This window comes from Salvia splendens, chromosome 1 (assembly GCF_004379255.2).
Source record: "Salvia splendens isolate huo1 chromosome 1, SspV2, whole genome shotgun sequence".
In the NCBI taxonomy this organism is placed as follows: Eukaryota; Viridiplantae; Streptophyta; class Magnoliopsida; order Lamiales; family Lamiaceae; genus Salvia; species Salvia splendens.
In genome coordinates, this window is record NC_056032.1 from 33,102,520 (window position 1) to 33,129,223 (window position 26,704).

General features: G+C 35.1%; 2 protein-coding genes across 2 annotated transcripts; one reads left to right on the forward strand and one right to left on the reverse strand.

Moving 5' to 3' along the window:
• Positions 1-1,464: 1,464 nt before the first annotated feature.
• On the forward strand, positions 1,465-2,188 carry LOC121803104 (transcription repressor OFP6-like). The gene has a single exon (XM_042202812.1). The coding sequence runs from the start codon at positions 1,588-1,590 to the stop codon at positions 2,014-2,016; it is 429 nt and encodes a 142-aa protein (XP_042058746.1). The 5' UTR covers positions 1,465-1,587; the 3' UTR covers positions 2,017-2,188.
• A 20,627-nt stretch (positions 2,189-22,815) lies between these two features.
• Positions 22,816-23,838, reverse strand: LOC121798584 (transcription repressor OFP13-like). The gene has a single exon (XM_042197661.1). It carries the CDS (start codon positions 23,663-23,665, stop codon positions 22,931-22,933), a length of 735 nt encoding a protein of 244 aa, XP_042053595.1. The 5' UTR covers positions 23,666-23,838; the 3' UTR covers positions 22,816-22,930.
• Positions 23,839-26,704: the final 2,866 nt, after the last annotated feature.

Below are 26,704 nucleotides of genomic sequence, written 5' to 3' on the forward strand. Positions count from 1 at the left end.
TTATAAATAATGCTAAAAAATAAAAAAAAAATATTTTCCAAATCCCAAAAATATGGCCGTTTTTTTCCCGTTTTTTCTGAATTTTTTTGTTTTTTTTTTATTTTTTTTTCCCCAAAATCATCTATAAATACACACATTCATCATCCATTTATCAATCCACAATGCGCGATACTCGAATCCACAATCAACTACAAGAAGACCTAATCAACCACATGTGGGCGAAATTCGGCAACGAGTAGTGTCATTTTTAATTTTTAGGATTTTAATTATGTAATTTTTAATTTTTAGGATTTTAATTATGTAATTTTTAATTTTTAGGATTTTAATTATGCAATGTTTAATTTTATTTGTCATTTGTAATATTTATTGTGGGTTTTAAATGAATTTTAATATTATGGAAATGTTTTTGTGTAATTGAATTTTATATTAATTGTGCTCGTCCTTGCGGAAGAGCACAGTTGTGGGTGTTGTGCTCTTGCCAGAGAGCAGGCATGAATAGTACCGCCCGGGCCCACAACCGTGCCGCTGGCAAGAGCACGGTTGTGGATGCTCTAAATTTTTGGCGTAGTGCGGTAACGTTTGTTTTTGTCGTAATTGTGAATAAGATTGTAAGAAATGAAGCTAGCTAATGCATAATAAAAATAAATAAATGACCTCACATAGTTGTATTTCCTGTGTCTCATTAGTATTGTTATAGTAGTATTTCTTTTAGACACCAAAACTAAGAAATACTAGTAACTAAGTAGGGAGGGAATCTAAGTAGGAGAATTGGGAAGGAGTAAAGTAAATAAAAAAAATAAAGCAAAAGAAAGTAATTAAGAGAGAAAATAAAATACTAAGAAACATTAAGTGTGTTGTATTTTGTAAAAAATGGAATTGATCCTTTTGTAATGGGATAGCCCAAAAGGTAATACTCTCTTTGTCCCACCATAAATGACTCGTATTTCTTTTTGAGACATTTCATTGAACGTGAGTAAATTCCTTTTTTTAGCAAAAAAATATAACACAATTACTCTCTCTTACTTAATTTCTTTCATTCTATTTTATTCTATCCCCTACTTTATTTTATTTCCAATTAACTCTAAATATATCTTCTTCACTCTCACATTTAAAAGAAATGTCTTATAGAGAGTATGACCAACAGCTTATTGGGATGGAGGGAGTACTATTTCCGCAGTTTATAAAAAGAAAGAATCAATTAAGACTGTGTATTAATTCCCAAAAACCTCATTACGATTAGAACCTTAAAACTGAGCGTTTATAAATTAAGATAATAAACATAATGTAATTGTGTTGTATTAGTGGGATTGGTGGCAGTGGCAGATGACAAAGAGAAGCTTCCTAATCCGTGAAATTAGATCCATACGTTGGTAATATTAATAATGAAATAATTAATCCAGATCATCATACCTTAACATTATTTTAAATCAAGTAGAGTATGTGACAAAAGAGAGACACCGAGTTTGAACGCATAAAATCCCCACATGTGCTCTATTTATACAGATGGATCCTCCCATATTTATTAAGATCCGTTCTTCCCCTCCATAAATCATAAAACTTATTAGGTCAAACCAATCCGGCGCCGCCATGTCCACAGGCAGGAAAAGGTACACGCTGAGGTCGATCCGCGTGAGCCTCGGGTGCAGCAGCAGCTGCCGCCGCGCCAAGGTGTTGCAGCCGAAGCCGCGGCGCTACTCTTGGCGGGACAACCACTCCCACACGACTAACACTACATTTTCGTCCTCAGAGACAAAGAGGCTGGGAGCGGTGCAGGGGTTCGGGGGGACGAGCGTGGCCGTGGAGAAGGAGTCGGACGATCCGTATCTGGATTTCCGGCAGTCGATGCTGCAGATGATTCTGGAGAAGGAGATTTACTCAAAAGATGAGCTCAAGCATCTCCTCAACTGCTTCCTGCAGCTCAATTCTCCTTACTATCACCGGATTATAGTCTGCGCCTTCACCGACATCTGGAACGGCCTCTATTCCCTCTCCGCCTCGCCCTGCCCTCACCATTAGCCTAGCCTAGTCTTCCTTTTGCATAAACACTTTCGGTTTTCACAGCCTTTTTGACATCACTTGTAAATTGTTGCTGCCTTGTCAAAATTTCTGTGAAAATTGCTTAATGTAATTTCACTCTGTAACCGACTTTGCTTCTCTTCTTTCTTTAATTCTACTAGTATTTCTCTTCTTCAAAGATTTAAATGAATAATAGTGTTTATACGTTAAGATTTGATTAAACGGTACATTAACTAATTACTACTAGTAAAATTTTATCCAAAAAAAACCAAAATATGATGATTTGATGAACATTTTTACATAACAGGTAAAAGTAAAAATTGGCTGTCGCCTGCCTGGCCTGTGTGGGATGGCTACTGTCTTCACCAATATTTTTATACACTTCTTTCTACACACAATCATTTCAAAACTTTGTCATATGTAACTTGGTGCTTAGAGCTTTTGACATAGTAGTAGAGTACTACTTCTACTATTTTATTCGATTTTCAAAACCCATTCTCGAATAACTGATGTTGTAGCAATTCTTTTCTTGGTCTCTGGTAATGCAATGCAATGCAAAAGAAATGTATGCCAATAATTTCTGTGGATTTGTCCATAACTTGGAAGCATTTTGGAAATACTAGTAGTAGTAGTAGATAATTTTGGTATTGATAAGGCAAATAATTAAATTTGGCGGTTTTATGCGTAGAAAATTATTCATCCTGGGTTTGCGCTCTATATCAATTTGTTTATGACTTTATGTAGTACCGACTTGAGTGGGAAAAGATAGACATTGGGATTTGGAATTTGATTGATTGAAAAGTAAAATAAATGTACTAGTCTAGCATCAATGGTCTATACATGTCCCAAAAAAATAAAGTAAGAAATGAAACGAAGATGAAAGTGTTTTCTTAGTAATAGATCTTCTTGATTGAGATAAATTAAAAAAAAAGTGAGTTATCTTTAATTGAATGGATGGAGTACTACAATACCGTTACTAGAAATTAAGATACTGACTCCACTTCTTGGATGTAAGAATTGAATATTCTTTCTTATTCTAATATGGTTATCAACTGAATATTTGGAGTGGTTGACAATTTTTATCATTTAAAGATAAGAGCAAATCAAATTAGTTGAAATATGATGTATATTTCTTTGTGAAAGGATAAATTTAGAGGCAAAAGTGGGTAGAACATAAGTTGAAAATTTAAATTTGTAACATAAATCCATATATGATGAGTATCATAGCACATTCACTCCCATTCTCCGCTAGTTATTATTGTTGAAGATTATACTCCTTCTATCCCATGTGAACATGTAATATATTCCTTTTGAGCATATGTTTTTAGATAATGGTATTTAATGATTAAATGAAAATAAATAAAGTATGAATGAGAAAAAAGTAAAAAGTAAAGTATAGGAAATGAGATAAAGTAAAAGAGAGATAGAGTATTACTTTTTCATCATAAAAGAAAATATCTGATCATTTGTAATATGACAGTCCAAAAAGAAATACGTCTTCCTCACTTGGAACTTAGGAAGTACTCTCTCCATCCCTCTCTCCATCTCATTGAAGATGACTCACTTTCCTTTTTTGATTTGTCTTAATCAAGATGACTCATTACTAAAAATATAAACACCTTTCTTTCTACTTTATTACCTCTCTTTTATTTTACTCTCTTCATTTTATACACAAAATAAATTTGCATAAATTGTTTAGCCATCCAAAGAAGGGTCTTCCGTCTTCCTGGCCGGAGGGAGTATACATGAAAAAATGTGTGTGTTCATTATACGAAGCAAAAATAATTATAAATCAAAACAGTGGAAATCTTCTTGCATCAGAGTCATATGATGACTGATATTGAATGCTTAATTCAGATGATGTGACGTATGAAATGGATGTGATGTACAACTAATTTAGAATTAAAGATTAGAAATCAAGACGTTCTGTAGAGTAAGTTTTTATTGGTATTCTAGTAAATACTACGTATCTCTCGAGTCAACTGTTCCTTATAAAATTAATCCATTCCACTCGAGTATTTTCTGCTCCAACAATTACTGCACTCTCCAATAGTCCTCCCCCCCCCTCCTCTTTTTATAGGAAAATGGAGTACTCTATAAAATTAAAGGTCTTATCATAATAAATTTAAAGATCTCATAAAAATATAAATATTTGAAATAGTATTAGAATTAATAAAACATTAGTAAATTAAGAGGGAAAGAGAATGATAATTAAATTAATAATTAGTGATGGATAATGAAACTCACATTATTATAAGTGTTTAATGACGGAATGGATCTCTTGCTGTGGCAAAATTACAGCACGGGATGTTGTGGAACAAAACGCACCCTCTGGAACATTAAACGCAGGTAAACTTCTTCTCCCTTCTTCTTTCATTTTCTATTAAGTGTTTATTATTTTTTTATATTTGCTAATATTCAAAAATAAAAGTATAAAAAAGATAAAATCAAAATGTTGAAAAATATAGACAAAGTCGGAATAAAAAGCAAAAGAATGTAAATGGGTTTCTAATATTTAAAATATAATAAACGCAAAGAATATAGTGCTTATCAGAAAATGATAATGACTATACTTAATAGAAAATGAAAGAAAAAGTTTACCTGCGTTTAATGTTTAAGAGGTTGCGTTTTGTTCCACAGCATCCCCTGCTGTGATTTTGCCACAGTAGGGGATCCATTCCCGTTTAATGATTGGTCCTAGTTATATAAATTGTAAATAAATTGTGTATGAATCCATAAATAAAAATGCTTATATTTTTATGAGAGGAAAAAAAAAGAAAAATACTCATATTTTTATAAGATGAAGGGGGTACTTTTGTACCAAATCAAACAAACTTTTTTTTTTGTTACTGCATTACCATATAACCATTGTTGCTTATTTATCAATTTTATTTCTTTTATTACTGCATTACCATTACTGTTTTTTATCAATTTTATTTTCTATTAATATATCAAGTACAAACACTCAAGGACAAGAAGCACAACTGCACAAGTCCAAGTACTTGAATACATTTCACTAAATTAAGACATATATCCCATAAATATTGTGTAGTGGTTAGCTAGTTATTGCTCCCTATAATTTTATCGTTCTTCTATTTATTGTCTACTTTCATTTTTATTATAAAAATGGTAAGTAGGTTTCATATTCCAATGACTCATTTTACTCACATTTTATTATACAACTAATATATAAAAAATTATTTCACTAAAAATTCACTTTTCTTTATATTTTTGAAAACTTGTATCCAACAAAGAGTGGACTAAAGAGGGATGACGAAGGGAGTAGTAATTATTCTACTTAATATACATATACCATGTACATCACCTTTCTTGTATACTGTTGTTTCTCTATGTGACAAGAGAAAAAGAAATAAACAACAATTACAAATTAATAAAATGAAAATTTTCAAACCACCATATTTGATCAAATTTTGGTTTATCCCTCACTTTTCAAAATTTATATGACAAATCAAGAAGTTTTAAAAAAATTCAAATATAAAAAAATGGTGTTTTGAAACAAAAAAAATTTGTGATGTCAATTAAGAATTAAAAAATATACAAAATAAAACAAATTTTTTTAGTCAACCGGAACAAAATGAAATTTTTTGAAACTTCATTATTTATTATTTCAATTTTAAAAAATACAGGACAAATCAGAACTCGATGAATATGTAGGCAATTAATGCTTTATGGAATTTTCTTATTCATAATTGGAAATATAATGGCTGGAGGATCAAGTGATTTGGTCCTTGGAAGCCATAATATGTAATAGGAGTAGTTTTTTTTATCCACTATGGACTTATTCAATTTATTTACTATTATTAAAAAATATCTGTGATGTAGATAAGTTGAAACCAAGATATCTATGTCTCACATGTTAAAACTTAAAAAGTGAAACTTTGTGAAACATGAATGTTAAGTTATAGTACAACATAACAAAGTTTGTATTGTAAAAGGTTTGAAATAACTCAAACAAGGAAAAAGTAAATTACTCAATTTATATGATGATACACTAAAGTTGTCACTCCACTATGTATTGTTGTTCATAGACATTCAATCTAAAAATCATATATATTAACCTATTTTAAAATTATTTAAATGACTTTTTTAGGTACTTAGTTTTATCAAGAACAAGATTCTCACGTGATCAAAATATAGTTTTAAAATCTACACAATATCTTAACTTATACTAATACACCATAAAGTTAGTTGAATAAACCCTAATTATAAATGATTCTCAATTATAAAAGAAATTGATGATTGGGTTGAATAGGGCATAGACGTTGAAAATCCCCTAGTACAAGCCATGGCCTAGATATAAAATAAGGTTCTATAGCATTATTAATTTTCAAGTACATAAACACACCATACATAGTAATGCAAAAGCCACTTTTCAACTGACTTGTTACTTTACCACCAATCAAATAAATCCCAGTTTGCTCACTTCTCCCCCAACATTTTGTCTTAAACATTATTCATTTACTATTAATTGTTGCAAAATAGAAAAAAGAGAGGGACTAAAAAAGGCAAAAAGTTGACAAATGTGCTAAATCTACTTTTCTGAAATGATAGTTCATTTCTTATCACATCTCTGTTCTAGCGTATTAGATTAGTTGAGAACTCATCTTGTTGGCTAAAAACTAGACAAAATAAAAGAAATCTTCTTATCTTAATCAAATCAAAGGAGATATAGATTGGTTAAAGAGATTATACTAATATGGGACCATATATATAAGGTTGCTTTGCTCTTATTTTTGTGAAGTGAGATGTTGTGACTTACAACAACATATCATGGGTGTGAATTTTCAAAAAAGTTGTAACAATTTATTCATCAAATCAAATCTTGTTATATATACTTTAAAAAAAAGAGTACTGACAAGAAAGATCATCCAAAATAGTGGAGTAACATTTAATATTGGGGAACAAGTAAACCCAAGTCTTTGTCTTCAATAATTAATGGTATTCAAACTTACTAACATAGTGGAGCCTTCAAGTTTGGGTTATATTGTACTATTCAATTTATGAGTTTTTACTTTTTTATTTTTTACTATAATATAGGATGGCAAGTAAACATAAGTACTTGGTGGTGTTGTCAATTCAAATTACAATTTACAAGCTGTAATAAATGTTTGTTGGAGAGAAATAATAAATGTGTCTGCAGCATATATGTGTGGTCAGTTTTATCATTTCAATCCTTCACTGATGAGGCAAACTTGGAAGTTAGAGAGCAGTGATGCAATTGAAAATATTGAAAGCTAAATAGATTTCATGATTATTATCTGCAGAATAATATAGTGATATATCTATATCGTTTTCACTTGCCAAATGAAGAGTATATTTGTTGCTTCGTAAAAACCATCAAACATGTCAAATATTTGTGATTTTCATGTTTCAATCTGTGCCAGTCCACACAGTAATATCATGTATGTACATATTTTTATTATTAATAATGTGTGAAGAACAATAGTAATTGTTTTAAATGAAAGAAACAAAATTTGAAAACGGTATACTATAGTCAAGGTCTACTCTAATTCTTGCAGAATGTGTCATCGTAAAATCGTGAAACACATAAATAACATGAAGTGGGCCTATTCTTTTTTTAAATTATTATTACTACTACTACTGCTATTATTATTATTATTATTAAAAATATTATTATTATTATTATTATTACTCCATCCATCCTATAATAGGAATCACATTTGATGAGAACACATGTTTTAGGAAATGTAAATAATAGTGGGTTGAAAAATTAATGGAATATAATGTCTATTTTTTTTATATTAGTTTTATAATAAAATGTAAGTGAAGTGAGTCGGTAGAATGTGCTCTTTTTGTGGAATGGAGAGACTATTTATTAATAGTCACTCTTTCTAAACAAACATCAATTTTGTGTTGAATTTTTATTGAGCCATGAAAATCTACTAGGAGTATTAAATAAACTTAACTTGTTTTCACGCAATTCATGTAGCACGCAGCACTTTATTTTGGTAGGACTCCAGACTCCAGTGCATTTTTTGCTTTGAGGTCACTAATCTCACGTGGAGATTCAATAAATGAACAGTATTATTAACTGCGTAAAACTATGAATACTTTTACAATTCATAAATTCAGATCTTTTGCTTGATCACTAAAGAAAAAAATATTTTAAAATCATTATTTAATGGACATCCGCATTAAAATTCGGCACTAGTTTTATTTTAGTCCCCAGTCCCAGTTTGAATGGGAAATTGATTGATGAATGCAGCATTGAATAATTTTATTTTAAAAATTAATAGTGTGCTGGGTCTCGGCCCATTCTTAGCTTGCATTAATTGCTCTGATAAAATTTATAGTAATGTCAAAATTACTGCTCTTTCACATTATAGTATGGGTCCAGTCATTAATATTTAAATAAAGAAATTAATAACTTTCTACATTTATACCATTATGAATGACAATTGATTAAATCCTTTGTTATCTTACGGCATTTAGAGTGTCCACACTAAGCGGAACAACCACGTCACAGTCACAAAAACTTATCCGTCTAGTCAGCACAGCGGCAAAAAAAATTGTCCGTCTAGTTATCACAAACTAAATTAAGAAAATGTCAAAAAAAAACATTTTTGACCGCCACAACGGTCTCTGCGGCTCACAATAGGCAGCCGCGGAATTGCCGCGCGACCGCCCCATCCTCGCCGCCTCCCCGGCGCTCCCTCGGGCAGCAATAGGCACTGCCGCACTGGTATTGTGGACACTCTTATATAAATATATGGTACTGCCCTCTTATTATACATACACACATGACATGAAATTAAATGGTCAATTAACAAAACTTTTCACTCAATTTGCAATATAATACTCCCTCGGTCGATAATAAATAGTTTCAATTATGAACTATACAAATTTTAATGAGAAATTTCTCAGTAAAATAAAAGAAAAAAGGAAAAAAAGTGGGTAAAGTATGATAAAGAAACTTCTTATTTTTAGAAATGAGACTATTTTTTGTGGATATCTAAAATTAGAATATTTTTTGTGGACGGTGGGAGTATGACTTTGAAGAGTTGCATTTTGCTATCTTTTTTAATATCTACGGAGTATAACATTTTGTATTTTTTTTTGGAGATGTAAAATTCATGGTCGGCGATATGCGAGTCAAACAATGCCGTGTAATGTGCATAAAACTGGCAACGCAGAATTTGGAGGGTGTGAGAATGCTAACTGAGGGCCGCTGGAGAGGTGGGGAATGCACTTGTGGTGGTGGTGGTGGCCGGTGGGTTTTGGGGGAGATGAGGAAGTGCGAACTTTTTTTTTTTCTTAAATAATTTCCAACTCTATAAATACGACTACATCTTCTCTTATTCTTGATTTACAAACTATTTTCTTAACCACGCAACAAAAATTTACCAGAATGATGTTGATCTTGACCTCGATCCAAATGAGCAACAACAACTCAATGATTTTTTTTTGCGATTTAGCGCGATTGGTTAGATGGAGTAATTTATTATTTACACTATTAATTAATTTTATTTTATAAACTTAATGACAATTCAGAAAATGGAAAACTAATTTAAATTATTGTATGAGTACCTTTATATAGAATTGTAGTGTATATATGAGGTTGCAGAAGTTTTGACTTAGTTTACATACATTAAGATTCAAAAGTAATGTTGATATAGTTGAGTTGGTAGCATAAATTGGGATATAAGACAATATATAGATTGGGGATAACATTACTAAAGAATTTTTTTTTGAAATGTTGTACTTGCAACAAAATAAAAGGACTGTGGTCAAATTCATTGAAATCACATATATGCCTAAACAATTAACATAATTGAATAATTTAAGGGTAGTTATTGATGGGTTTAAAGAGAAAAAAATGATTAATTAAAATAACGACAAATAAGATATATTTAGGTGATTATTTTGATTAATGAACAATAAATAATTTACATAAAAGACATATAAATCCTATTACATGAAATTCTACGGAGAGAAGTTCGTACCGTCAAGAATTCTCCAAATAATGGAAGTCACTTGCTACTTGTCCACGTGGTGATCTTTAGAACTTAACCACAAATCTTCCTACTATATTTCAAACTCAAATTGTGATCTTAGTGTGGAATGAGCTTGTTACACCCTAACCTTTCTGACATACTTACAACTTACTCTTAAAAAAATTATTTTTATTAGTGGTTTAAATGAGCCACAACTCAGCATATATAATTTCTACCTTTTTATTTCACATCACACAAATATAAAACACATTCTTTCACCAACATATATAACCATAAGCAATAAATATCATAATTGATTTCATATCCATATGCATATGCCTCTCTGTTCTTCTTTATTATTCTGTGACAAATCAAACATGGTATCTGCCCGGGATTTTCATTGTATACGACCCGAAGGTCACTTTTAATTATTTGACCTTTCCGCGAAGGCCCCTCTTTGCATTTTTGATCTTTCCACGAAGGCCCCTCTTTGCATTTTGACCTTTCCACGAAGGTCCCTCTTTGCATATATTTTCATTGGCCTGTAGGTCCATTATCATTGTGTATGACCCGTAGGTCTATTTCCATTATCATTGACATCAGATCATGGGCAACATTGTCACATCTCTCTTTAATCCAATGATGCAGATAATTCTAATGCTATATAAAAACATGTCCATTGCACCATTCACATATCCATTTCTCATTCCACCAAATGATTCCAACACAATATATAAAACATATCCATATTAGTTTCACACTATATAATTCAACTACTCATTCAAATTCAACACATAGTAATCAACCGCATAACACATGTAAAATTAAAAATATGGTTTATACATACCTGATAATCAACAGAAAATCAACTCTAACTCCCAATTCCTTCTCCTAATTTACAACTTTCGATCATATGCTCAAACCATGAATTTATTTCTTTCTGGATTCCATATTTTCTTCTCTCTGTCAATTTTCATTTTTCCTTTTTATTTTCCTTCCTCCTTTCTCTGGATTTTTCCTCCCCATTTTACCATTGAAAACTAATATCCATTTTTGTCTAGCAGGATTGTCCATTTTATAAAATATAAGACCGACTTAGTCGGTGTGAATGGATTTAATATATTTTTCATTTTTTTCTCTTCTTCAAGATTATATTAAATTATTACTTTATATTGCACACTAATTAATAAATATGCATACGTAGCCGTAGACATTTACCAAAATGTCATCTCATTTACAAAAGATGTGTATTAAGCATACATACATGTGTATAGATACATATTTTCATGCGCTCTTTCTTTTTTAAATACACATATGTAACTATACATTTAATATATTTAACAACCATATATATATATATTAGCTAATCTAAAAAAACCATAACTTGGATGCTTTTAATTTTAATTCCACGTCCTATTTATTTCACTGGGAAAAAGATGTGTACAGGTGCATGTATAAGAATTTAATCTCTACTATTCTTATTTTTCAACTTACTACACATTTACTAATATTTATTATTTTGATATTACTGCATGTTATAATAACAAATATTTTAATATATATAAATAATACACATTACTTAATTTCTTTATTAAAGTAATACATCTATTAATAAAATACAATATAGCATAATAACGTATCCTCTTCTGATGATACCCACTTAATATATCTATAATATTAACAATAACATAATATGCTATGACAATAAAATATGTCAATTTGTAATATGATACATATTTTGGGTTAGGGATGTCACAGAGCTTATAAGACGGAATCCCATCTCTAAAAGAAGAGGAAATTTAAACTTCTTCTGCTATAGGGAGACGAAATTATGATTACGAGTCTTTTCCATCTAAAAAAGAAGAGGAAATTTCTACTTCTTCTGATATAGGGAGACGAAATTATGATTACCGAGTCTCAGAGCTTCCGTCTTTCATGTATTCACATATTTAGTTACTTTGGTTGAGATTAGAGATCTATGGATGTTTGGACTTAGGTCACACTTGACTTTTAACTAATTAAATTAAGCCTCAATTGAATTCAAGCCCAAATACAATATTAGTATCAGCCACTACAGTGAAATAATATTGATTTATCGTCTAAATTCGAGATTATTATTAGACTGTTATTCCAACCTCTCGTGATAGGTTGTCAAAATCCATCTAGCTTGTGAAAGACTATTTATCTTATGCAAAGAGCAGAATGCATCACCTTCTGTGGTGACATGTTACTTATCGGTCTACTAAGAAGAAAAATTAGACTTGTTTATTTTTTATACATTTAAATATAATAAAAGATTTTTTATTCAGTAAATAGAAAAATAAATGAAATTCTTTTACAAAAATACAAATACTCTGAAACTGCTTTATATTAGTAGTATGAAATTGAAATAGTTACTTCCTTAATCCCAAAAAATAAGGATATTTGGAATGACACGATAATTAATGCATAATTAGTAAAGTAAGAATGATGAATATGGATAATTAGAATAGTGTTAGTGGATAGTGAGACCCTCTTTATTATTAGACCATCTTTATCGGTAGTAAGAGGCCGATTGCCACCTCATTTACATAGGGAGCATTAAAAAGAAAAAGAAAAATTGAAATGGGTGGTCTTTCTCTCTCATAAACTACGGTCTGTTTCATAGCAACCTCGAACCGCCTAGTTGCCTTACTATTTTATTTTATCAGCCAATGGGATTTTGTCAAATGGCACAATCTCATTAGTTGATAGTTTTTTTAAAAAAATCTATAGTATATCTTTAATATATTAATTATATTAAAATATTATAATAATTATACTAAAATTATAATTTTTCATCCTCGATAAATAGAGACCACATTTGCTATAGTTTGTCATAAAAAATATCATCTTTTCTCCTCCTATAATCCTTCTTCTTTGATACTACAATTTCATAGTATTTTTTAGTTTCCGTTGTTGCTAACTATGGAGAATGATGAGAATAATATATTTCCCGATTTTCCAAATTTCTATCCTTCCCAAAATATGTTTTTTATATGTTTATTTTTATAATTCTTAGTTTTTCATTTATAATTTTTTTATAAATTTTATTGTACGCTAATAAATATTTCATGTACTCCCTCCGTCCCTAATAATTAGTCACCATTTGACTCGGCACGAGTTTTAAGAAATGTAATAGAAAGTGAGTTGAAAAAGTTAGTGGCGTGTGGGTCCTACTTTAATATACTATAAGTTTTATAATAAAATGTGAGTGAGAATGAATTAGTGGAATGTGGGCCCACTACAAAAAATCGTAAAAGTAAAAGGTTTATAATTTTTTAGGGACAGACGAAAATGAAAATAAATGACAAATTTTCAGGGACGGAGGGAGTAAAAATTTTATTGTTAAAAAGTAAATATATAATGGTGTGGTTGGACGGTCATCGATAAATCTTTAAAAAAAGTGTAGTTGGGATGGATGAATATTGATGATGTCGATGATGATGTGGAGGAGATAGACATGAATTAAATATTGAAAAAAATGGAAGGTTGGGTTAAGTTGGGTGGTTGTTGATGAACATAGTCTTAGTGTTGAATGATGAGTTCTAATGGTATAAGTTATAAATAAATTAATTTATAAACTTTTCATAATTGATAATGAGATATTTTTATTGGACGAACGAAAAAGAAATATCATAATTTTTTATTGAACAATGGAGTATCCTTTTAGTTCGTTAGTGTATGTAGGGATGTCAATCCGGCCGGCCCACCGGGTTTCTTGCCAATCCTACTCGGGTTGCGAGTCAATCGGGTGCGGGCTAATCGGGTTGTGATATTTTCGGGTTACAAAAGTTCAACCCTAACCCTAACATCTCGGGTTTCGGGCTAGCCCGGCGGGTCAATCGGGTTGATGTTTGCATTGATGTATGTGTAACTTGATGGCTACATTGCCATATTTCCATAATAGGATAAAAAGGACATTCGAATTGATTTTATTCTGAGAATAGGATAATTGCTCTGGCGTTATCAAACAAACGTTACATTACATAGTTCTAAAACACTGTTTATCATCATTTTCAGTAAAAATAAAAAAATGAAATATTTGTTTCTTGGAAATGAAAATTTCATTAAAGAGTCATTACTGAAAATGACCCAAGCAAGTACTTAATATTCGTGAGAAATAATAAATATTTACTGTTTTCATCATTGAAATGACTACTTAGGGATTGTCAGATCTCAACTTGAAATTTTCAATGTGCTTTGGTCGTTTATTTTTAAATTGGAGAATTATCTGTGGAGTTCATAATTTACTGAGAGACGAAAGTTAGAGGGAAATTTAATAATTTATGAACTGTTATCATTGAAAGTAAAGTACTAACAAAAATATAAAAATTCAAAGAAAAGTGACTAATTACAACTCTCTTGTGTTTTTTTTTTTTGGTAACAATTAGGAGTACAACTCTTTTTTCAAATCGTCAGAATAATTGTTTTATTAATAAGTTTGGTTAGCCAATTAAACACTTTTATCAAGCACCACAGTAATCAATTAATTTTTAATGCTCGATCCGGAGAGGGGCTTTTATCCACTTAAATTATTTAAACAATTTCAAATAAATTTTCTTATGCAGAACCACACGCATAATAAATTTTACATTAACATTGTAGATTGGGCGATACATATGTAATGAACTAGTATTCAAATCGTGACAATAATGGTCAATAGAACAAAAAGATATATACTACTTATATTCTTTTACTACATTGTACATTAATAGATACACTTATGATTATTGAAGATATTTCATTCGGTACTTTATAAAAATAAGTTCTTGATATTCTTAACTTAGCCGTGTAAATTTCAAATTTAAACATGCTTTGTCTTAGTTTCGAACTAAAAATGAGTTTGGAACAAGTTCACATTAAATTTTAGATTGGGCGATACAAATATTGTGTGTTGGTTGCACCACTATATCTCCAAACAAGGTGAAAATTATACTCTACTATCTACCTCGATAAAAAATAATCATATTTGACCATTATGAGATATCCAAAAAAACAGTCTCATTTCTAAAATAGAAAATTTCTTTCTCATGCTTCCACTTTTTCTCCTCCCTTTCATATTTTACCTACTCCTACTCCTTTTCCACTCTCTCTTGTTTACCTACTTTTTCCCTCCATCTCTTACTTAACTAATTTTTCATTAAAATATGTGTCGTTCACAAATGAGACTATTTTTTACGGACGGAGAAAGTACGTACTATATACTATACTATACCACAACTATATGGAATGAAATCTTATACTACTAAATTAATTATTGTAGATAATTTTTTTACTCGTATTTGGTTACAATCGTGTTAATTTGAAATCTTTCTCAAAATTCATCCCAAGACTCTCTAGAAAAAAAATACTTCCGTTAATATTATCACTAAGGGCATCCACAGTGGGGCGGACGATAGGCCGCCCGATGCCTCGGGCGTGCCATCGTCCGCCACTGTGGGTGCGCGGACGATGGACGATGCGTCGTCCTCGCCCGACAGATAGTCCGCGGAGGAAGCGCGGACGATAGGGCATCGTCCGCGCCATCGTTCGCCCACTGTGGGCGACGCGGACGATGCAACGCGTTTTTATTTTTGTTTTTTTATTTTTAAAATTCGAAAAATTCATTTATATAAATACCCCTACCCCACCTTCATTTGTAACATTTTCATTCGCATTTTCACTCGCAATTTACACTAGAAAATGGATTTCGGTGATTACTCAAGTCCCAATAGTCCGATGTTTGGAGGTGGTGCATGTTGGCCGGGTACACAACCTGAAGAATATCGGTCGTTCGACCCCGACACGCAGTACGATCCCGAATTCAGTACGGATTCGTAGGGTCTGTCTGACCTCAACTTTTTTTTATTTCTAACTCGTGTAATTTTTTACTCAATGTAGTATTTGCCGTTTTTAGTTAATCGTTGTGTTTTTGTAATTAGTTTGCATTATTATATTTGAAAACATTTAAACTAATTAACAAAACAATAGTAAAACCTATAGGGCACCCCACTGCAGGTGAAAAGGTAGAAGGATAAAATGCTGACGTGGCGGTGCATAGGGCTGGCTTTAGGGCGCGCCTTAGGGGGCCCCACTGCTGATGCCCTAATAATAAAGAAAATTAAAAGATGGAGTATATAATATAGTAATACACATCTCACACGATCAACTTTAGAGCACCCACAATCGTGCTCTTGCCAACGAGCACGGTTGTGGGCCCGACGCCACTATTCCTGCCTGCTCCTAGGCAAGAGCACAACACCCACAACTGTGCTCTTCCGCAAGGACGAGCACAAGGGTCCCACCATTCTATTATTCAATTTAAATAAAAACATTTCCATAATATTAAAATTCATTAAAAAAACCAAAATAATATTACAAATTACAAATAAAATAAAAAAGACATAATTAAAATCCTAAAAATTAAAAATTACATAATTAAAATCCTAAAAATTAAAAATTACATAATTAAAATACTAAAAATTAAAAATTACATAATTAAAGCTAAAAATATCCACGTGGAAGACTATTCATCCGGCGGCACTACCCCCAATTATTTTTGGAGACCCAATATCATGGCCGCGTGCAATCGAAGTTGCGAGGGGGTCATAGTTGACCTATCGGCCATATTGAGTTGGGCCAAAATCCCCCACAACGAATTGGTGGGGGGTGGAGGTGGCGCATAGGGCACGAGAACGGGAGTGGGTTCGGGAGCATCGCCGGATGGAGTCGCAGCGCGACGGCGGTTGGCCGCCACCTTCTTCCTTCCTTGCGGTCAGCGTTGAGAACCGCTCGGGCTGGCGTCGGGGCTACCCAAGTTAGCTCCGGCGAGTTGGCTACCACGTCTTCGGAGCCGGCGTCGGATAGAGATACCGACCTTGACCGTTTGAAGGAGCCGCTAGAGGAGGATGTTACTCCTCCCCTATACTTCGGATGCGACCGCGTCTCCTGCCAAATGTTGAGGTACTTGAACGCCTTGTAGTTCATGGATTGGTAGGTGTTCATCGCGGCAGAGATGACGTCGACCTCGCTCCAGCCGCTCCTCGCCGACCGCCTTCCTGGAGGTAATACTCCTGGAACTTGCTAATTTCTTCGTTGGCTCTGTAGATGGCGTTGCGCACCATACTCTCGTTGCGCTCTATTATTCCCTCCGGTCGGTTTTCATTGTACCGACGACAGATGCACCACCAAAAGTGATCGCCGGATTGGTTCGTTCCAACCTCCGGATCTTCGGAGATTGACAAATACGCCTTGAACAATTGCTCCATATCCGCCGGCGAGTACTGTGTGCGGACACCGCGAGTAGGAGGAGTCGGAGTTTGGGAGGGGCGGTCGACCTCGCTCTAGGCTCGGGTGTCCACCCGTATCGCCCTTCGGGGGCATCTTGGTCGTCGATTGGGTATGACCGGTAGCCACCCGGAACGCCCGAACTTTGGGTTTGAGGAGAGGCCGAATATTCCGTTTCCGGACTAGGAAACGGTTGTGAACCGAACCAATCGGGGTTCCAACCGTGGGAGCCCGGAGGGTGATCGTCTTGGCCGGACATTGTTATGTTGTATGTGTGGAAGAAAGATTGAGAATGAAGATGAGAAAATGTAGATGAGAATGGAAATGAGAGAATGTAGATGAGAATTGTGTAGTGTGGCGTGAATTATTGGGTGTGAAAGTTGGGGTATTTATAGATGAAAATGTGTATTTTTGAGGGAAAAAAATAATAAAATAATAAAAAGTGGGTAGAAAACGGTAAAAACGGATATATTTTCTTTGGGAAGTGGAATTTTTTTTTTATTCGGCTTTTTTTAATTAAAAATCGATTTTTTTAAAAAAATAATAATAATTCAAAGGCAACGGCTATGCCGTTGCCCAATCACAGCACGACACGTCATCTGCTCGCTGGCACGGACGTGCTCGATGCATCGAGCAGCGCCGTGCCAGCGGCGCGAGCGCAGCGGCGGACGAGGTCTTCCGTGCCGCTGGCACGGACGAACGGACGCCGTCCGTCCACCGTTGCAGATGCTCTTTATGTATGTGATAATGAGTTTCATAAACTTTTTTCTTAATCGCAGTACTGCGGAGAAATTGAAAAATATATGATAAAGATCAGAGCAGAAAAAATTAAATAAAAATGTAGACCAATGAAGTGAGAATTTCCTACTGAAACTATATATACTTGATTGCTCTGTAATACGCAAAAAAAAAACAGCTAAATATTTATTTTATTAAATGAGTTGCAGAAGCACAAGGGTTTAGAAAGTTCGGCTCTCAGACAAGAATCTTAAGCTCGGAGATTGATGCCTTGTTTCCAAATATGCCAAAAAGAATTTGAAAATTGATAATTTAAAATGTAGTACTCCTGTTTACTAGTAATAAACTAAAAAAAATATGTTGGATTTTTTAAAGTGTTCTGATCACTAGATTTTAGGAAAAACAGCATAAAAAGTGGAGCATTTTGTGCTGGTATGTTTCCATGAAAATTCAGCTCTAATTTTGCCTCAACTTGTAATATAATACTATTACCATACAATCCTATCTTAAGTTGGCATATTTTAATTTTATTTAGTTCGTAGTTTTGGAATCATCCTAAAAATGCTATCTTCGAGCTTCTCTCCTGACACAATTTCTTTTTTTTTAAATCATGTTATCTATGAGTCATTTAATCTATGTATATTGATTTTGTTTCGTGTTGAGTGAAATTAGAAGTTCACTACTCCATATATAATAAGAAGATAAAAATTTGTCATGCCCGCACGGGCTTAACTCAGTTGGTTCCTGGGTGGTAGATTGTCCCTAAGCAGACAGGATCGAATGCTGGCAGCCGCAGTGTGGGAGTTTCACCACTGTGGTGGCTCCTTGTGTGCTGGTTACCAGTGTAAGTTCCTCCCACCTAATGGGCCGCTGAGGTACCGTGTTTGAACCCCTCCATAGCGATGTCGGGCCGGGTTATGGGGGCGCCTGGGGTGAGCGAATCACCTTTTGTCCCTAAGATAAAAATTTGTCATATTTTGATCATATACCTCCAAAGCTCGACCACTACAAGGAAAAAGACAAATACATCAACTATATTTTAGGGATATTGACATCTAATGTCATGAAACTTTCAAAAAATTAGGTTTTTCCCACGAACTTTAAAATTGACAAATAATATCACAAACTTTACCCGGGTTTATTTTTTCCCACGGATGAAAAAATTCATGTTATTTTAATAGATTGAAGAACAATTTTGAAGGGTGTGCTTCAAGAAAAACCATCTTCAAAGATTGAAAAACTTGAAGCTCTCAAAATTGTTGTCCAGAAATTACGAAAAAAATCCGTATCATAATATTATTTATGGAAATTTTTTCATTGGTGAGAAATAACAAACTCGGGGTAAATTAATCTAAACCATACTGTAACATATGACCGGTATCTCAGCAACATATAACTCAGGAGTGATTTTATTAGGGCTTACTGTTTAGAATGTAATGTTAAATTATGTATATAAAATTTGAATACATATTCACATGAATATAATTCAAAAACGAGAAACCAACAAAAATATTTATTGCATTTGCAGTATAGATCTGATCTCAGTTGTGTATCAAAATTTGAATTTGTTTTTGTCATTTTTATTTAAGTGGTGCAAGATAAATAAGGACCACCGAAACTCGACGGCAACATTCCCTCCCAATCCATCAAAACCCATTTTTCCTTTTGGAAAATTGTTTAACAATGTGAAATAATTGTGGACTTCAATTTGGACTTATTATTTAAATTAGCTGGGCTGATTTTAATTGATGGCCCGTTTATGTTTATTGGTGACCCAATCCGGATTTGGCTCAATACTTAAATGGACGTTCCGATGGCTGCCACGTATGCTATCTCACGCGGATCATGACAATGAGCCGTTGGATCTAGGGTGTGTTTGTTTGTTGAGTTATACTTGACTCCCCAGTCTATTCACTTGCCTATCTCTCTCTACATGCTTTCTCTCCGGCTTCTCTTTAGAACTTTCTCTTTATCTCTCTCTGAAATGGCTTCCGATCTTTCTTCTCCGGTGACTCCTTCTTTGTTTTAGTGAGAATCGAGTGTGCATCTCTCAACTCCTGTGTTGATTAAGAGATCTCTTTGGTTTCGAACGGTTGAGTTCGATTCTGGCTGTTTGGTGGAAGATCTTCGGTTGATTTCTTAGATCCATGGGATTTGTGTGTTCTTGAAGCCTTGTGGCTGTGGTGTGAGTCATTTGATGTGTGAGGTGGCGGCTACTGTGTTGTAGTAATATGTAACCTTAGGTTTTAGGGTTTGATTGTTTCACTGTGCTCCCTTGTGATTTGTTGGAGAAGATTGAGGAGGTCCTTAGCCCTGTGCAGTCGTGTGTGCGACCTGAGCCATATCCTAAATCTTCTGTCCTATTTTGTTCTTGTCTTTCATTTGTTGTTTAGATCCGTAAGGATCTTGGATATTGTGTTACTAACTTGTGTATTCAGTGTGCAGGAGATTCACAGTGTATAGCTCGAGATATTCGATCGGTTCCAGATCCTATATAGGCTAGGGTTTACTATAATCTTGTACTCGTAGCATACGATTCTAATTGTAACAAATATCTTGTAATTGGCTTGTTCTTTACTGAGATTAGCCATCTCGGTGTTGATCCATTAACAAAAAGAGGTCCCAATAATTAGTGAACCTGAGTGATCTGATCTCTACAAACAAAATAAAAACTAATGCAATCATACGAGTTCCGAACTAACCGGAAAAGGGAAACAAAACGAAATGCAAATAAATAATGTCATCTTAGCTAAAGAAAACAAGTTTGTAAAAAGGACGTCAGCTGGTCTCTTTGTTGGTTTCCATTTTATGGTATGACCTCATTTCTGGGTTCCCTAGTTTACATATAGAAACATACAACTGAATCTATTTTTTTCCAATAATAATTTTGGATATTTGGCATCTCAAATTGCTGGTTGACAATAGATAATGGCCCGAGATACAATCTCAATTTGAAGAGAGGACCACTTCAATTTCTAATGGGTAAATTGTCAAATAAATCATGAAAGATGGTTAAATTCTTGTTTGTCCCACACTTTTTAAAACATTAAAAACAAGTCACGAGAGATGATTTTTATCGCAATCATCTCATTCTTCTATTTTCTGGCAAATTACACGTTGATGTGGCAGCTAGCATAAAACAAGTAGAGAAAATGTCGTTTCAAACTTAATTACACAATATTGTTTTACCCAATGCCATTTTATCCACATGTTTGACATTAACTTCCGCGTCATTGATTGCGTAATTCACCGAAAAAGGGAAGGATATAATATATAATTGAAAATTTTCACTCTCACGATTTTTTCTTCATGTATTTTAAAATGTGTGCGACGAGACAAGAATTTAATCATGTTTCATGATTTATTTCATAGAGTGAACTACCTCAAAAGTCCCTAACTTTTCCGTTTGTAACACTGCAGGTCACTAACAAAAAAAAATAGCCAGACAACCCTGACCTTAAAAATAATCACATATTTTGTTTTTTCTGACAAAAATACCCTTAAGCCCTACAAGAGCATTCTGGTCATCTCAGTAAGAATGCTGACAGCATGCTGCACGACATCTATTGTTCACACAATGTTCCTGACATATGTGATGGTAGAGGATTTGACATATTTTTGCAGCATCCTTTCGTATTCTTCACCTCTACCTATTCCGATGCACATATACACTCCGTTTGAAACTTTACAAAATTTCAAACAATTCACAACTTCATTCCACACTTCACTCCCACACCCGCCTAAACACTCACTCTCTGTAAACCCTCCCTCGTTGAAGTCTCTTGCATGAATAGCGCCAAAGCGGAAGCGAGCTGGGTCCTCAGGCGCATCCTCCTCGCGTAATTCGTCTCGGCGTAAAAATGATCCTGCACCACCACCACCGCCATTGCCACCGCGACTATATAGACATGTACCGGAGGTCATCGATGTTGATAAAGAAACTTGGGATGCCCGAGATCCTGAACTGGATTTTTCTATATTTGAACAAAAGAACTTTAGAAAAATAAAATAAAATCTGATGAAAGATTGATATGAAAATATATACTATCTACAACCAGAAAATCAGTTGAGAACAAGATCACAGTATGTTAACGGTGGATGGATTTCTAGTTATTTTCACTGTGATTCGAAGTTACTTCCTTACAGTTAGATGTTGTGCCACTTCTAGTCGTTGCCCCCTTTGGTCGTTAGTGTACTTCGAATTAATTTTCCTTATCATTAAAATCTTGGTAGCTTCTTTCGATCCTCAGTTAAACTGCTGGACTAGGGAAAAGATGGCCACAGGACAGAGGCTTAAATACAAGCTCAGTATAGGTCTGTAAGTCTGGGTAGGTCTGCAAGTTAGTATAGGTCTGTGCAGAGTAGGTGTACAAGTTGGTGGCCATTTGACTAAAACTCCCTTAAAGGCATTCGGGCATTTTGGTCCGAAAATGGCTACAAATATACGATATGTGATTATGTTTTAAGGTTAGGGTCGTCTGGCGATATTTTTTTTGTTAGGGACTTGCAGTGTCACAAACGAAAAAGTTACAGATTTTAAATGTAGTTCACACTATTTCACAATGCCATTTCCAATGATACTTACTTGCCAATTTTGAAACTCATGAGATTTTACTATATTCAATCTCCCTATTCTTCTATCTATGTCTCACAATTTACATTATAGTTTCCAAGATGTTTTGTGTAATTACCAAACAATCTTGTGTGGTTGCGTAATTAATTATTTCGCCATATTTTAAAACGATAAATTTCCGTTCATTGAAATTGGACTTCAAATCATCCAATGCAAATTGCAGAAGATCTTAATCTCAATTTCAGAAATTAATAAATACTAGTATTACATTAAACACAGTCGTGTAATCTTGAGGGTTTGCAATCTCTCCCTCTCTCTAAAACTAAAACTAAAACTAAAACTAACTTGACACGCTACGCGTGACTAAATTCTGATCGGAAAAACATTCCGATGAGGCGTCGGGGGCGGAGACTTCGTCGTCGTTTTCCAGCGTAGACAAACCAGGACTGATCGACGAATACGTGGCGGTGGAGGAAGAGAAGGAGAGAGGCGACGTGAAGGAGTAATGCGCGGAGCATTGGTCGTCGATTCGCTCCGACTCCGACGCCTCCCGGAGAGAGAGGTGAATCAGCAAATCGACGAATGCTCCGACGATGTAGCCGTGATTGTCTTTCTCGTTGAATCTGAGGTAACACGTCAGCAGCTCCTCGAGGCATCCCCAGCTCTTGAGGCCGTGCGCCTCCACCATCTCCGCCATCGAAGATCTGAAATCGAGGAACGGATCGTTCGAATCCATCGCCATCACTCTCACGCCGTCGCCGTAGGGGAACGCCTCCGCCTTCGCCGCCTCCTCCAGGATCGAGCTCGTCTCGCCTGGATCGAAGAAGAGGCGATCGGATCGGAGGCCTCCGATCACGGCGGATTCGTCGGGAAATTCGTCGCGGCGGATGCTGAAGAAGGAGTCCGGGGTGGCGTTGTCGTCGAGATAGGCGGAGTTGATGGTTTTGTAGAGGTTTGTATCGGCGTTGGCGCGGAAGGAGAGAGTCTTAGGGCTGTTGGAGCATGGCCACGGCGAGGTCACGGCGGAGGCGGTGGTGCCTTTGAACAGAAACGGAAATTTGTTTTTCTTTACCATAGAGACAGAGAGAGGGAAGGAAGGAAGGAGGTAAGTTTAAGTTCAATCAATGGAAGGTTTTAAGTTATGAGGAGTGGTAGGAGAAGCTTAAGTGGGGTCTATATTTTTTGAATATTTTTTTTGTTTATCATGCTCATGTATGGATACAGACAATATTAATATCAGAGAGATTGTGAATACAGATTGATTTATAAATTTTGTGGATTAAATTCCATGAGATATTGATTTTTCTTAAAAAATGTGCAGTATGGTATTATTGGATATATATTACAATATGCATATGTATAGTGTATACCACACTTTATTTGGTTGAAAGGGAGAATACATAGTTTTCAGTACTTCCATCCATAAATTTCCAACAATTTTAAAATTTTGTAAGTCCACTAATAAGATGACCAAAATCCACTTTGAGGTCATTTTGGTATGTAGCAGTTATTAAAATAAGGAGTACTAGTACTAAGATTTTAGATTTGGACAACAGTCGTTCATATTATGTCACCATATGTTATGTACACATTAATTTCATGAAATACGAAAAATGATAAAAGTGGCGGCAACATTACAATTTAATTAATTATGACCAGTTACAGGGTTGTTATATAGTAATTGCATTTGTAATTCCAGAATTGCTAATTGGTGCTCATGTACTCCTCCGTCCACTATTAAGAGTCTCATTTCTTAGTGACACGTGTTTTATGAAATGTTAAGAAAAATGGATGAAAAAAAGTTAGTGGAATAGAAGTCCCACTTGTATATATTAGTTTTAAATAAAATGTGAGTAGAATGAGTTAGTGAAAGGTGGAACCCCTATTACCATTTATGATAATAGTGAACCGAAACTCTTATTTACGGACGAACTAAAATGAAAAATAAGACTCATATTTGCGGACGGAGGAAGTCCTGATTAAATACTACTAGTAGAGATTAGTAGTATTTGGTGAACTTGAATATATTGGTGTCAATCACAAAATAAATTATTGTCGATTTGATGATGTATGATGTCAATCACAAAATAAATTATTGTCGATTTGATGATGTATTATTGCTTGGGTCGGGTTTCTCCATTATTAAGAGAAAGAGGTCCAGATGCCTAATACTTCCTCTCCTCCAAATTTTGTCTCACTTTGACTCGATACGAGTTTTAAGAAATATAATGAAAAGTAAGTTGAAAAGGTTAGTGGAATGTATGTCCTACTTTTATATATTAATTTTATAATAAAATGTGAATATGAACGAGTTAGTGGAATATAAATTTCACTATAAAAAATAGTAAAAAGTGAAATAAGACAAATTATGTGGAACGAACGGAAATAAAAAAAATAGGACAAACTTTCAGGGACGAAAGGAGCATGTGAAAGTACTGAATTTTCCAGGTAGATTATGAAACACATATGGAGTATTAAATTGAACAAAAAATTGTCCGACTAAGGATAGTTCTTTACCTAATGGACTGAATTGCTACTTAGTCCCTCGATTGAAAATCTGTCACATTTTTCCATATCCGTCTGTCCCACAAAATTTATTCCATTTCAATTTTCCATTTCCGTTCATTCCATATTTCACTAACTCATTCCTCATCATATTTTATTATAAAATTAATATATAAAAGTAAGACTCACATTCAACTAACTTTTTCAACTCACTTTTCATTAAATTTCTTAAAACCCGTGACGGATCAAAGTGGGACAATATTTGGAGGACGGAGGGAGTATATATTTAAATGGTGAAGATTTGAAGGTATGTTTATTTTGGTGAGTATTTCTAAATTTGTGTATATAAGTAAAGGAGAGGAAGTGCAGCGGCAACTAAATAGTGAAAGCTTTGGTGAATCTTAGAGCATCCACAATGGGGCGCTCGAAGGCGCGCCCGATGCGTGCCATCGTTCTCGGGCCATCGGGCACTATTGTGCGTGCCCGGATGATGCGACGCCCTAAGCCCACGCCCTATGCTTCGTCCGCGGTAGAAGCGCGCCCGATAGGCCATCGGGCGACATTGTGGGCGACGCGGACGATGGCGCGCCCGATGGCACGCATTTTTTTATTTTTTTAATGCTAAATTCGAAAATTTTGTTTAAATACCCCTACCCTACCTTCATTTGTAACATTTCATTTCACAATTCCACTCTTGAAACTCACATTTACTACGAAATGGATTCAAGTCCCAATAGTCCGATGTTTGGGGGTGATGCGCGTTGGCCGGGTAAAGAACCCACGAATATCGGTCGTTCGACACCAACGCGCAGTACGATCCCGAATTCAGTACGGATTCGTATGGTTTGTCTGACATGGAGCCGTCTCCAACCCGACCCGTCGCCCCCTCCCGCCGCCCCCGCTGCCACCCCATCCGCCTCTGCCGCCCCGCCACAAAGAAGCGGAACCGGCACCGGGCGTACAAGGTGCCACCTCCGGAAACGAATGAAGAGTACGCCCCCGGGAGGACGAACTACCAACGGATGAAACCCTCGTCTTGGCGAGGTGTTGGTGGATATTTCGGAGGACCCGATAATTGCGAACAACCAGAAGCAGCTTGCGTATTGGGAGCGCATCGCCAAACGCTACAATAAGGCGAAGCCCTCAAGCGCGTACAAGCGTCATAGGGAGCAGCTCCGCAACACTAGGACCAGGTGAAGAAGCTAGTCAAATTGTTCGCGACGGAGTACGAGAAGTGCTCGAGGGAGCAGGGAAGCAGCGAGAGCTTGAGCGATGTGCGCGATAGACCGCTATTGTCGTACCAGTCCATATACGGCGACATCAAGCATTTCAACATCTGGGCGCTCTTGAGGGACAAACAGAAATTCCAAGGCGGGATTCTGCACACCGGTGCGACAAAGAGGACGAAGACCACCGAACCTGGTGGTTACACGAGCAGCGAAAGCAGAACTCGTCTGGTGGACCTCAACCGGACGTACGCGGAGGATGAGAGTTCCGGCACACCGATGTCCTCCTGGCGTCCCATAGGCGTCAAGGTTGTGAAGAACAAGGGGAAGGCGACGGCGACGGTGACATCATCCTCGACCGCCGCCGCCCCATCGCCGATCCC

Coding starts and splice junctions, on each gene's coding strand:
- LOC121803104 (XM_042202812.1), top strand. CDS start 1,588: ATGTCCACAGGCAGGAAAAGGTACACGCTGAGGTCGATCCGCGTGAGC.
- LOC121798584 (XM_042197661.1), bottom strand. CDS start 23,665: ATGGTAAAGAAAAACAAATTTCCGTTTCTGTTCAAAGGCACCACCGCC.